This window comes from Pseudoliparis swirei, chromosome 12 (assembly GCF_029220125.1).
Source record: "Pseudoliparis swirei isolate HS2019 ecotype Mariana Trench chromosome 12, NWPU_hadal_v1, whole genome shotgun sequence".
NCBI lineage: Eukaryota > Metazoa > Chordata > Actinopteri > Perciformes > Liparidae > Pseudoliparis > Pseudoliparis swirei.
The window spans coordinates 20,495,704-20,509,188 of NC_079399.1; the positions used below are offsets into that span (position 1 = coordinate 20,495,704).

At 42.6% G+C, this 13,485-nt stretch overlaps 1 protein-coding gene across 4 annotated transcripts in view; it reads right to left on the reverse strand.

Moving 5' to 3' along the window:
• The window catches only part of disp1 (dispatched homolog 1 (Drosophila)), a 106,058-nt gene that overhangs the window by 10,508 nt on the left and 82,065 nt on the right, over positions 1–13,485 (reverse strand). For 3 of the 4 annotated variants that reach the window (XM_056428291.1, XM_056428289.1, XM_056428290.1), the window contains 2 exons: positions 1,261–1,290; positions 89–212 (listed from right to left, as the gene is read on the reverse strand). In XM_056428291.1, the coding sequence (XP_056284266.1) occupies positions 89–212; positions 1,261–1,290 (154 nt within the window). Of the gene's footprint in view, positions 1–88; positions 213–1,260; positions 1,291–13,002; positions 13,076–13,485 lie in introns of those variants that run through there. The other variant, XM_056428292.1, reaches the window with a different exon arrangement.

The window sequence follows — 13,485 nt, forward strand, 5'->3', positions numbered from 1 at the left end:
GACAAACACTTATATATATATATATATAAATTATATACAAATTATATATATATATATATATAAAATCACACCGTGGCTCGGTACTCACCAGCAGTGGGTCAGAGAAGTCGGGCAGGTCGGGCACCAGGACGCTCACCAGGGCACACACCACGATGAGCACTGTGCACACGCCCAGCACCACCACGGGCCAATCAGCTATCAGCTCGGCATAGCTGGAACCAAGAAGAACGTTCACAGGGCCACTTTGAATTTTGACAGCTATTTTCAATTTAGACAGCAGTGCTCATTAGTGGACACATCGGAGTCATTTTGATCCTTAACAGAGTCGACAACAATTCAAAACATTGGGTTTGAAAAAAAGTTAGAAATCAAAGCACATAAAGACATCAGAAGCATAAGCGTCTGCCAGCCGCTGGAATTTGATTTCCCCACGTCGGTCCTGATGACGCAGAAGGTTACCAGAGGCCAGGGAGAGAGAGAGAGAGAGAGACAGAGAGAGACAGAGAGAGAGACAGACAGAGAGAGAGACAGGGAGACAGACAGAGAGAGACAGAGAGAGAGAGACAGACAGACAGAGACAGAGAGACAGACAGACAGAGACAGACAGACAGACAGACAGAGACAGACAGAGAGAGACAGACAGACAGACAGAGAGAGACAGACAGAGAGAGAGACAGACAGACAGAGACAGGGAGACAGACAGAGAGAGAGAGACAGACAGACAGAGATAGACAGAGAGAGACAGACAGAGAGAGAGAGAGACAGAGAGAGAGCGAGAGAGAGACAGACAGAGAGACAGACAGACAGAGAGAGACAGGGAGACAGACAGAGAGATAGACAGAGACAGACAGAGAGAGAGAGAGACAGAGAGAGAGCGAGAGAGAGACAGACAGAGCGAGAGAGATAGACAGAGAGAGAGAGAGACAGACAGAGAGACAGACAGAGAGAGACAGGGAGACAGACAGAGAGAGAGAGAGACAGACAGAGAGATAGACAGAGAGAGAGAGAGACAGAGAGAGATAGACAGAGAGAGACAGACAGAGAGAGAGAGAGACAGAGAGAGAGCGAGAGAGAGACAGACAGACAGACAGAGAGAGACAGAGATGCGTGACTCCCGTCGATAACTCTCCTGACTCACGGCGGAGGAATGGCGGCTCAGTGATGGATGGGTGACACAAATGAAAAGGAAAGCGGAGGAGAGCGCTTTGCGTTCCAGGATATCAACACGGAGAGAGAGAGAAGGTTTTTGGCAGGTCTCACCTTTTGGGGAACCGAAAGGGCCTCGCAGCTCTGAAAAACAAAAGAGAGGGGGAGAGTCAGGCGTACGGTTAGAAGTCGAAGCAACGGGCGATAAATAAAAAATACACATCGGCGGAGACTTTGGAGCAAAAAGCAAACGACTCTTCTTCATAATGCTCAGCCGCCTCTCTCTCGGGTCACTTCAGCCAACTTCACATGATACTCTATGCTGCTTCGGTCAAACACACACACACACACACTCCTGACTAACTCACACTGAGGGGCCCATGGCGTGAAGCCTTCAGAATCGTTATGCTCAAATGAGGTATTTTCGGGTTCATACTGTATTCTGAACGATGGCTGAATACATTTGTGATACGATCATAAATGTATACAACACGCAACCCTGCTTTATAATTCATGTTTTTAAAAGACATGGACATTCCCTTTCCTACAGAATGGGAGCAGAAGGGGGTCTTTCCCGTCACTTTAATAACCACCAGGACTGCTACTAATCCTCGGTTTATCTTATCCAGATAAAACAGATTTACAGATGAACGGTCCGATTTAAGATTCCACTAAAAGCTAAAAGTATTTCATGTACACTACCGCTGTTTTTTTTTTTTTTTTAAGGACTTTTCTGGGCCTGGTAGTAACCATTTAAAAAAATTAAGGGTAAACGACTTGCAGCTGGAAGTAAATGAAGCCTTGAGAGTCGATGCTAACGATTCCTCCAGGTGTCTCAACTTGTGTTGATTACTTACAAACCCAAATCAGTGTGTTTAAAGCAGTGGTGGAACAGTGGTACTACACCCTCTGAAGCACTATGTGGACAGTATTGAACTGCAGGAAGTCGTATATTCAGGGTTCTTACACATGTTGACCGATGGTTTTCTATGACTTTTAACCAAATTTCCATGACCAAACTGAAATCTCGGTATAAACGTGAAAAATGTAAAACATTTTGCGTATTGAGAGCGTACGCCGGCTTATATTTTGAGCGTCTTCCTTTAAAAAGCATATTCATTATTTCAAACTCGGCGTGAATGAACAAGTGATAACAAATTTCCATGACTTTTCCAGGCCTGGAATTGACCATTTTAAAATTCTATGACTTTTCCAGGTTCTCTATGACCGTACGAACCCTGTATATTGCTCTTATAATGGCAAAAAAAAACTAGTAACAAAAAAAGACAGGCAGACCATCATAACCCTAAAGTAGCTCTTTCCTTTAGAGAAACTGAGGTGTTCTAAACCTTTAGTGTACATGTCTCAATGCGTCACAGATTCACTTCTCAGTGGGAAAAGCAGCTTTACTTTACCTACACCCCCCCCCCCCCCTCAAATGGCACAGAGGAACAGGAAGTGAGTCCTTTCAGCGTTTCACTGGACACATCTATATGACAGCCAGATGTACACACACATACACACACACACACACACACGCACAAAATAATAATACTGACTACTACTTTCCCTTCATCGAGTGACCTTTGACCCGGTTCAAACCAACGCTGCCTAATGAAAACCACGTTTCGCCTGCCCTCCTTTGAACCGGTCGCCTAGGGAAAATGTTGTATTGCTAATGTTATTCTTTTCCCCGTGCTCCTGTCTCTTGGCTTCCCCCCCCCTCCACTCCACTCCACTCCCCCCTCCCATGTATGGCCTCTGACTGACTGCGTACCTCAGGACACAGATGTGGCTCCAAAGACGGAGGAGGAGAGGAGTTATTGGTGGAAATAGTTGGACTGGGACTCACGAGAGAGCTTTCAGGGCATTTCCGTTTGTCTGCTTTGAAGGTCTGTTTTGAATTTCTGGATTCGCGGCGCTCCCGATCTGAAATTCCAGTTTCGGGCCGATTGGAAAGACCGCCGCGCCTATGCCGAAACCAGAAGAAGAGGTTTTGCAATCTTGGGACCCAAGTGACTGAAGGAACAGGTCATCAATATTTTTTTAATTTTTATGATTTCATGGTTTTGACGGACATAACGGGGAGTTTCCTGTTCTTGTCGTATGCTTTTTATTGTTAGCATTGGTTGTCGGTGTGTCTGGCTTCCTGCGTAGCGAACATGTTGAACAAAATCTTTCTCTTTTTGGGGGGCATTCGACAAGTAGCCCGGATGAATTGAATTATAAATAAAATGGTGGTAAGAATGATACAAATACAATTGTTATAGTAGGTTCAAGATGATGATTTATGTTCAATTTGTATAATATAAATATATGTAATTTGTATTTATTATTTGTTGTTTTTTGTCGTCTGGTAATGTGTAGAGTTAGGGCTCACCCACGTCGTATACCCCCCCTGCTCACGAAACCCCGGGGATCTTTTTCGTAGCGACGCATTAGGAGACAAAGACTCGAGATCTGGCACGTTGAGAACGTTTTATTCTGAGCTCAAAGGGAACCAGCGCCGTCAGACCTTCAGGCGCGGAAATAAAAGAAACGGTTAAATGAGACCGCCGGTTGGTTGAAGTCGAGTCGACTGACGATCACAGAGGCTCTGAAATCGAGGAGCTCGCTCGCTCTCCCCGCCTCGCTCGCCCCGTCTCGCTCTCTCAGTCTCGCTCTCCCCGTCTCGCTCGCCCCTCACCCCTCACCGGCCTCGACTAACCTCTCAGAGTTGGTTGAAGTCGAGTCGACTGACGATCACAGAGGCTCTGAAATCGAGGAGCTCGCTCGCTCTCCCCGCCTCGCTCGCCGCTCGCCCGTCTGCCCGTCTCGCTCGCCTGCCTCGCCTGCTCTCCCGTCTCGCCTCCCGCCTCCTCACACCCCAGCCTCGACTAACCTCTCAGAGTTGGTTGAAGTCGAGTCGACTGACGATCACAGAGGCTCTGAAATCGAGGAGCTCGCTCGCTCTCCCCGCCTCGCTCGCCCCGCCTCCCGTCGCCTCTGCCTCGCGCTCGCCTCATGCCCCGCCTCACCCCACCCAGCCTCGACTAACCTCTCAGAGTTGGTTGAAGTCGAGTCGACTGACGATCCCAGAGGCTCTGAAATCGAGGAGCTCGCTCGCTCTCCCGCCTCGCCGCCGCCTGCCTCGCCCGCCTGCCCTCACCCCCCGGCCTCGATTAACCTCTCAGAGTTGGTTGAAGTCGAGTCGACTGACGATCACAGGCTCTGAAATCAGGAGCTCGCTGCCTCCCCGCCTCTCCCGCCCCACCCGGCCTCCGGCCTCTCAGTTTCGGCTCGCGCCTCTCTCTTTCTGTCTCTCGGGGCTTCCTCGCCCCCCATCCCCCTGCCCCCCACCCTCTCAGTGTTATTCTATTTACCAGAGGGAGAGTGTTTCGGGATCAGCGGGCTAATTAATAAGGTAAACACCGAAACCTCCGTCGGCTCACTCGGCACCGCGCTGACAGAGAGGAGAAAACGCAGAGAAGCAGATGTGTGTGTGTTCGTGTGTGTGTGTGTGTGTATGTGTGTGTGTGAGTGAGCGAAGGATCTACACATTCTTTTCTTTTTTTTTACTTTCGAGTAAAACTTTCGAGTTGATTCACTTGAAGCCTACATGTCGCCTTTAGCAACAAGGCCTTCCTCTAGAGTCAATTTATTAATTTTTTTTTCATTTTGATGGATAATCGTCACATTATAGTCTTATTATTAATAACGACAATAATAATATTACGCAAGTCACAGTTTTTGAACAAAACAGAATCCTAACAGAAGAAACTAAAAAGGTTAATTATGGAGATATAAAATACAATTATATATATCACAGCTCATATCGGCCACCTGCCGTTTTTGTAGGTAGCGGAAAACGCATTCAAAAATAAACTTGATTATAATTATGAATCTCAAAGTGTCGGTGCTACCGTGGGAGGATTTGACTGTGGAAAATGTCCGAGAGTTTTATGGTGCAGCATTTTTTTTTAACTAGAGGTGCCAGTGATATGGTTAAAATGTATATATGCAATGAATAACCTCACAACCTACATAGTGTAGGGGTTGGACACATATTGTGCTACAGATATTATTAGACCCATCCCATACAGTGTGACATGTAATGAAAGCGTAGGGGCCAGTGAGAGATGTGCGTACGGGCACGAATACTACAGTAGAATATATATAGCATATCACACACAAAAGAATAAAATCAAAAAATAATTTAATTTCATATTTTCTTGTCAAACGTAAGAAATTCTGCTTGGTCGGAATTTTTTTAGGGGGGGAAAAAGTGATATTAAGAAACTTCAACATGATGACCAATGGATTTCCAGGACTTCAAACCAAATTTCCATAATTTTGTGAAATCTTGGCATATATATGAAGTAGTGAGAACATTTAAACTAACAATGAGAATTCCAAACATACAGTATATACCATGTAAATTAACAGAACACAATTCCATGATTTTTCCAAAACATTTGGGATTTAATTTTTTTCCAATTACTTTTCCAGGTCTGGAAATTATCATAACAAAATTCCATGACTTTCAAAACTTTTGGGAATTATTTTTTTCCAATTACTTTTCCAGGTCTGGAAATAAACATTTTAAAATTCCATGATGAAAGCCTGCTTTCAGATGACTTACACCGGGGAACACACAGTTTAGTTGGGTAATGAGTCCGTATTTGCCGATTAACGTGCACGAATCTGTGTGTGTGTGTGTTATTTTCAAGGAGTGTGTAGTTCAGAGGCGAGGGGGCGGGGGGGGGGGGGTTTAACTGTCAACAGACGGCTGGGTAAATACTTGGCGAACGAGGCCTTCGAGTCAGAGCGAGAGCAATTAGTGTCAACCTGCCGGTCCCTCGCCCTGATTAGTGGCTCGCCGGAACGCTGCACGCAACTGGAGGTCGGACCGAGGCATGGAGCAGGTCCAGACTACCAGCACTCCCATTGGAATGGTCATTAGACCAGTTAGGCCGGATAGAGGAGGCTTGCAAAGTGGATATTTACCAAAAATACTCCAACGGCTAAAGAGACGTCAACAATCCCCCCAAACTGAGTGTCGGACATTAAATCTCCTGTTAGCTTCAAATTTACTAACATCTTTTAGCCTTGGGGTCAAATTGACCCAGCAATTTAAACCTCCAGAAAATTATTAAAACTAATATTGTTCCCCAAGTTTAAGTGTCAGGTACTTTGTTTGTTGACTACCTAAATATCCCTTTAAATAAATACAAAATTAGCCCCCCCCCACCCGATACATCTAGAATACCTGTTCACAACTTTGGCAAAATATGCAGATCACCATTAAAATCTCACTGATTAACCTAAAATTGGAAAGAGATATCCTTTTGGAGTTTTTATGGCTTTATATTATTTATAAGTACATCATTTTTATATTTATAACATTTTGAATGCAAAACTATTTCTGTTGTCAAGAATAGGGACGTGGATGTTCAGGGTCAATTTGACAAAAAATAAAAAACGGGTCCCACAGACCCGAACACCACACAAGGTTTATGTGAGGTTAGGGCACTAAAACTTTCTAAAGATTATACAATTGTATGTTATAGCGTCCTCAATATTATCCAAAACAACGAAAACCAATGTGTGTAAAATGTTAATAATTCTTAAATGTTTTACACAGTGAAAAACAGCCTGCGGTCAAATTGACCCCAAAGAACACCGATGCGTAAAAGATGTGTCCAGGACATTAAAAACATATCATGTGAATGTAATCTTCACCCAGTTGTCCCCAATAAATTAGGAAAATTCATGAAATATGAAGCAAAAAAATTATTTCAAGACGTTAAACCTTGAATGGGGTCAAATTGACCACAAAGGTAATAGGAGGGTTAATATGGCCGTAAACGTGAATAGTTAACCAAGTAGAGATGGTTAAAAAAACAGTTCCAATGATTGAATAAGAACTTTAAAAGTGTCTTCTGTCTTCGTATGCCGTCAATAAAATTAAAAAAAATTGCCAATGTTGCAAGAATGAAAAAAATGTTTTTTAATAGAAGCAGAGATAGTTGTTTATAATAAGTTGTCCACACGCGATGTTCCGAGGTGCATCAACCTCAGTAACACGGTGGGATTCACAGGGCATCGCATTTCTAACAGGCTTCCAATAAACAGTGGAACAGGCCCGGCACGTTTAAACACCGGGGTCAAACGGAGGTCGGCCGGGGACGCCGTCCTCTCATTACTGCCACAGACATTCCACGGCAAGTGGACTAAATGTGATCTGGAGGAGCTTCTGTCACAAGGTTATTATGTGGCATAATGTATGAACGGGGGATGGGGGTACATTTTTATATAATCGGCCATGTCTGGATGTCAATATGCGGACAAACCATAGGTGTCCATTTGTTTTCATATTATCGTGTGAGCCTAAATGTGACAGGGTTCAGACACATGTTGACCAAAGGATTTCCAGGAATTTAAACCAAATTTCCACGACCAACATTTGTTTTTATCTCGGTGCATACATGAGAAAGTGAGAACAATTTAATATTTAAACTAACAATGAGAACTACAAAGAATACAGAATAACCTCAAGTGGCACACATGCATGAGAGACACTAGTTTGATTCAAAGACGAAACATTTATGTCTTTTCAGTCAAGGTGCGTTCACTTGCAGCGTGAAAAATGTGCGAGTATGAAAGAGCGTATGCCGGCTTATATTTTGAGCCTATTTCTTGTTAAAGCATATTTAAAACTCAGCATCAATGCACATATGAATATAACAAATGTCCATGACTTTTCCAAAACTTTTTTTAAAAGGACTTTTCCAGGCCTGGAAATAACCATTTTTAAAAACCATGACTCCATGACATGATGCAACAGAATGAAGTTTCATGACGGCCCATTTTAGAGAGAAACCGTGTTTCTTTGATGAAGTAAATAAGACAACAAATCCTGTTTGTTTCTGGCTGCTAGCGTTAGCTCCCCGTAGCAACTTGACTCGCGCTAAACAAACAAACGCTCTGCTTCTGGCTTCTATTGCTACCTGGTGGTTTATAGCCCATATATTCATCTACACTACTGGTCAAAAGTTTTAGAACACCCCCATTTTTCCAGCTTTTATTGATATTCAAGCGGTTTAAGTCCAGTGAATAACCTGAAATGGTGCAAAGGTCAGCAGCAAACTGACAAACGTTAAACAAAAAAAGTTTAGGTTCCCAAAAACTGAAAATAATGTACATTTCAGAGATCTACAAAAAGGGCTTTTTTCAGAGAACAAGTAATTAAGGGTTAACGACTAGCAGCTGGAAGTAAATGAAGCCTTGAGAGTCGATGCTAACGATTCCTCCAGGTGTCTCAACTTGTGTTGATTACTTACAAACCCAAACCAGTGTGTTTAAAGCAGTGGTGGAACAGTGGTACTCCACCCTCTGAAGCACTATGTGGACAGTATTGTACTGCAGGAAGTCGTATATTGCTCTTATAATGGCAAGCAAAAGGCAATTAACAAAGAAAGACAGATCATTAAAACCCTTGAAGTAGCTCTTTCCTTTAGAGAAACTGAGGTGTTCTAAAACCTTTGACCTGTAGTGTATATTCTGAAGCAGAAGGCATGGAGATGTGGGAGTCCACTGGTGAGCATGTTTTGTTTTTTTCTGGCTGCGCTCGTGATCCCCCCCCCCCCCCCCCCCACAGAATACTTGGGGAGGTGAAATACGGCATACAAATTCCAGACATACAGGACGTCAGCACTGTAGCCAATGGTTACAAGCAGTCAGTCAGTGCGACGTCTTTATTACGGGCTGCTCCTCGCCTCATCTTTACGGCTTCACACCCAGAAACAGAGCACACAGCTGGTACTCAGGAACCGCCAAAAAGATCTTCACTTCACACGATCCCTGCTGGTCCAAGACCCAATCGGTTTGCCCCGTGCATTAAAAAGAGAACGATGCCGGAGCCAGGGAGACTTTTCTTTGAGTTATGAATCGTTGCTGCTGGGCAAGTGTAAATGACTCTGAAAAGATTCTGTTCATATGGTGACTACTTTTCCCGCAAGCCTTTATTTTGCAAGTGACTTTGTATGTTTCAGGTCCTTTTATTTTGAAGCTCTTCCGACGAGAACCGGAAGTAGACGTACATCTGGTAACGCGACTTCGCAAAAAAGTACGTTAGTTGAAGGTGTAACAAAGGAAAAGGTGTTCGTGAGTATTTTTCTTACTCTATGAACTGCTGAGCACCGAGCTGGAACGGGAACACGGTACTTTGTGTTGTATTTGGGCTTTGACTGCATGTTTACTGACTTTATTCTTTAATTAACTTGTAAATGTATTGTAATACGATGCTAATGCTAGATTCTAGCTGCTATATGTGCCCTTTAAGGAAGAGAAAATGTTGTGTTATGTCCACATGGAAATATAAATGTCAGCCAAGTAATGTTTACACTGGTAAGAGCTCATTTCATTTGTTCCATTAGCTCTTACGGTAAATTCTGGAAATTAAATGGAAAAAGAGAAACTCTTACATTTATGTTTGCCAACTAGGCTCATGGTTGAACATGAATAAAGGAACTTCTGGAAACATCAGTATCGTCGTTCTGGGCTCCGCTACACAGGTCAGAAAGAGAGAAGCTGAGTGTCTTTTTAAACCCTTTTTCTTTGACACTGGAGAATTCTTTGGCGATATAAAGACATCCTGGAGCCGACAGTCTCATCTATCAATCGTTACTTAGAGGGAGATCAAGCGCATCACAAAGAATGGAAGAAGAAGAAAAAAGATATCTGATGCTATTTCTACTGGTGTAGTGTGGTGTATTTGGTGTAGTGTGTTGTACTGGTGTAGTGTTTTGTTGGTGTATGTGTTTATGTGTGTTATTGTTTTATGTTTGTTATTGTTTTATGTTTGTTATTGTTTTATAATTGTTATTGTTTATGTGTTATGTTCTGTCAGGGGACTACAGTTGCAAATTAGCTGAAGCTGGTGACATTTTAACTAAATCCCTTTTAAATAACAATAATTGTACTGTTTCAGTTATAAATGAACAAATGACTGCCACTTATTATAAACCTAGTACACGCAGTCAAACATTTATTTAGCTGGTCCACAGAGTACAACGAAGCCCTAAGAACAAACACTGTGCCACAGTGTGGACACATGCAGGAGTTCATCCCTTTCACCGCGCTGCGCTCATCTCAGCCAGCAGCAGACGGACGTCTTGGCCCGGCCAGCGTTGGGCTTTTGATCTGGGACGACTATCTTTATGGGCTCCGCTTCAAACTCAGGAACTATACATTCAAACCTGGGGTACGGGGAGAAATGAAGATGGCTTCAAGAAACAAAAGAAAGCAGAGAAACTAAGGAATAAGCGGGGGAGGGGCGGGACAAATACCACACAAATTAGCTTACTCCCTGAACCGGGCTCCGTGACCCAAACCGTGGTACTCGCCCAAACGCTGGACTGTAGCTTCCCATTGTGTGCTTTGTGTTTTCTTCTTACCGCATACACGGTTGTAGTGCGTCTTATCATGTACTGTTTGTTGTCGTTTTATGTTTGTTATTGTTTTACATTTGTTGTTGTTTTATGTTTGTTATTGTTTCATGTTTGTTGTTGTTTTATGTTTGTTATTGTTTTATGTTTGTTATTGTTTTATGTTTGTTGTTTTATGTTTTGTTTTATGTTTGTTATTGTCTTATGTTTGTTATTGTTTTACATTTGTTGTTGTTTTACGTTTGTTGTTGTTTTATGTTTGTTATTGTTTCATGTTTGTTGTTGTTTTATGTTTGTTGTTGTTTTATGTTTGTTACGGTCTGTCAGGGAACTACAGATGCTAATTAGCTGAAGCGACAATCTGGTGCAGAGCATCAACGGTGACATTTATGTTTTAACTGCACATGGGCACTTTTAAAAAGATCAAAATAATACAAAAATAATGTTTTCTAACCCAGGCTTTGGCCAAAATATATTCTCAGTGGAATAAGGCTCAAAGGATTCAGTTAACTGTCGATTAGTTGATTTAAATCGACAGATCTGTAAACCAAGAATAACGCAAAAGCACCACGAAAAGTTTGTAATAGTTGTAACAAAAAGCACAAAAAAAGACTAATCCAGACAATAAATCCTAGGTTGACTGCGAACAAAACGGCCGATTGGTGGAATAATCGACTGGGAGGGTGCAGGACGGCGACGAGACGCACACGTACCAAAAAAACGGTGCGATCGGGATGTAAAAGTGGATGTAAACGTTGCGTTATTCAAAATGTAAAAAATTCAGCATCGTAGTTACATTCCTAAAATGTAAGAGTTAACTTAATAAAAGTCCTTCAGTGCAGCGAGTGAACACACAACACAAGCGCTAAGATGGAGCATGAAATACAAGCCGGGATGTCAACTATGGAGTAGAAAAGAAAAACAACTCGACAGCATTTAAAATAATCACAAACCAGTGCACATGTGAAAGTCACCTGTCAAAGCTCACAGGGAAAGCAGCCTCACCCCCCCCCCCCCCCCCCCCCCCCCCCCCCCCCCCCCCCCCCCCCCCCCCCCCCCCCCCCCCCCCCCCCCCCCCCCCCCCCCCCCCCCCCCCCCCCCCCCCCTTTTTTTTTTTTTTTTTTTTTTTTTTTTTTTTTTTTTTTTTTTTTTTTTTTTCTTTTTTTTTTTTTTTTTTTTTTTTTTTTGGGCTTTTGATCGGGCACATTTGGGCTCCTTCAAACTCAGGAACTATAATTCAAACCTGGTCGGGAGAAATGAAGATGGCTTCAAGAAACAAAAGAGCAGAGAAACTAAGGAATAAGCGGGAGGGCGGGACAAATACCACACAAATTAGCTTACTCCTGAACCGGGCTCCGTGACCCAAACCGTGGTACTCGCCCAAACGCTGGACTGTAGCTTCCCATTGTGTGCTTTGTGTTTTCTTACCATACCGGTGAGGCGTTTACAGCGTTTGTTGTGTTTTATGTTTGTTATTGTTACTTTGTTTGTTTTAGTTGTTATTGTTTCGTTTGTTGTTGTTTATTTGTTATTGTTTTATGTTTGTTATTGTTTTATGTTTTTTTGTTTTGTTTGTTTGTTATTTCTATGTTTTATTTTTTTTATTTTTTGTTGTTTTTGTTTATTTTATTTTTTTGTTTTTGTTTTTTTGTATGTTTGTTGTTGTTATGTTTTTGTTTTGTTTTTTTGTGGAATCAGATGCTAATTAGCTGAGCGACAATCTGGTGCAGAGCATCAAGCGGTGACATTTATGTTTTAACTGCACATGGACACTTTTAAAAGATCAAATAATACAAAAATAATGTTTTCTAACCCAGGCTTTGGCCAAAATATATTCTCAGTAGAATAAGGCTCAAAGGATTCAGTTAACTGTCGATTAGTTGATTTAAATCGACAGATCTGTAAACCAAGAATAACGCAAAAGCACCACGAAAAAGTTTGTAATAGTTGTAACAAAAAGCACAAAAAAAGACTAATCCAGACAATAAATCCTAGGTTGACTGCGAACAAAACGGCCGATTGGTGGAATAATCGACTGGGAGGGGGGTGCAGGACGCACGAGCGACGTACCAAAAAAGCGTGCGATCGGGATGTAAAGTGGATGTAAACGTTGCGTTATTCAAAATGTAAAAAATTCAGCATCGTAGTTACATTCCTAAAATGTAAGCCGAGTTAACTTAATAAAAGTCCTTCAGTGCAGCGAGTGAACACACAACACAAGCGCTAAGATGGAGCATGAAATACAAGCGGGATGTCAACTATGGAGTAGAAAAGAAAAACAACTCGACAGCATTTAAAATAATCACAAACCAGTGCACGACATGTGAAAGTCACCTGTCAAAGCTCACAGGAAAGCAGCCTAGCCTTAAACCGACATGTGGTGTGTATTAACAAGTGGCAGCATGCGCCCACGTCTCTGCTGGCTAACCTTGGAGCTCCGACAGTGCAGAGCGGAGTAGACGATGCATGTAAATCTCCATCCATCACCCAGCCTTCACAAGATACACACAGACGCATCAACATCCCCCAGATGCAACCTTCTCTTCTCAGAGTTTAACACCGTGTAACTGAATGTCTTCTGTGTATTAAAAAGAAAAGAAAAGCTACAGCCTGCAGGCGGTTTAAAGAGACACAGATTGCTCGTGTGTCTCCTTTGCAAATGAACCGTGACGGTGAAGTGGTCCGGAGGGTCACACGTCACCGCCAGGGTGGAGACATCACAACGCCACGCAGGATTATGTTGGCAAGCTTCATTTGAAATACCACAGAGAGCAAAGAAGAAACTAAAAAAATCATGTGGTACAGCCCTAGTGTCATGTAACCATAGACATATATATATTTGTATATGTGTATATATATATATACACATATATGGCTGTAGCTCAGTGGGATAAGGGGGTCGTCCTGCAAG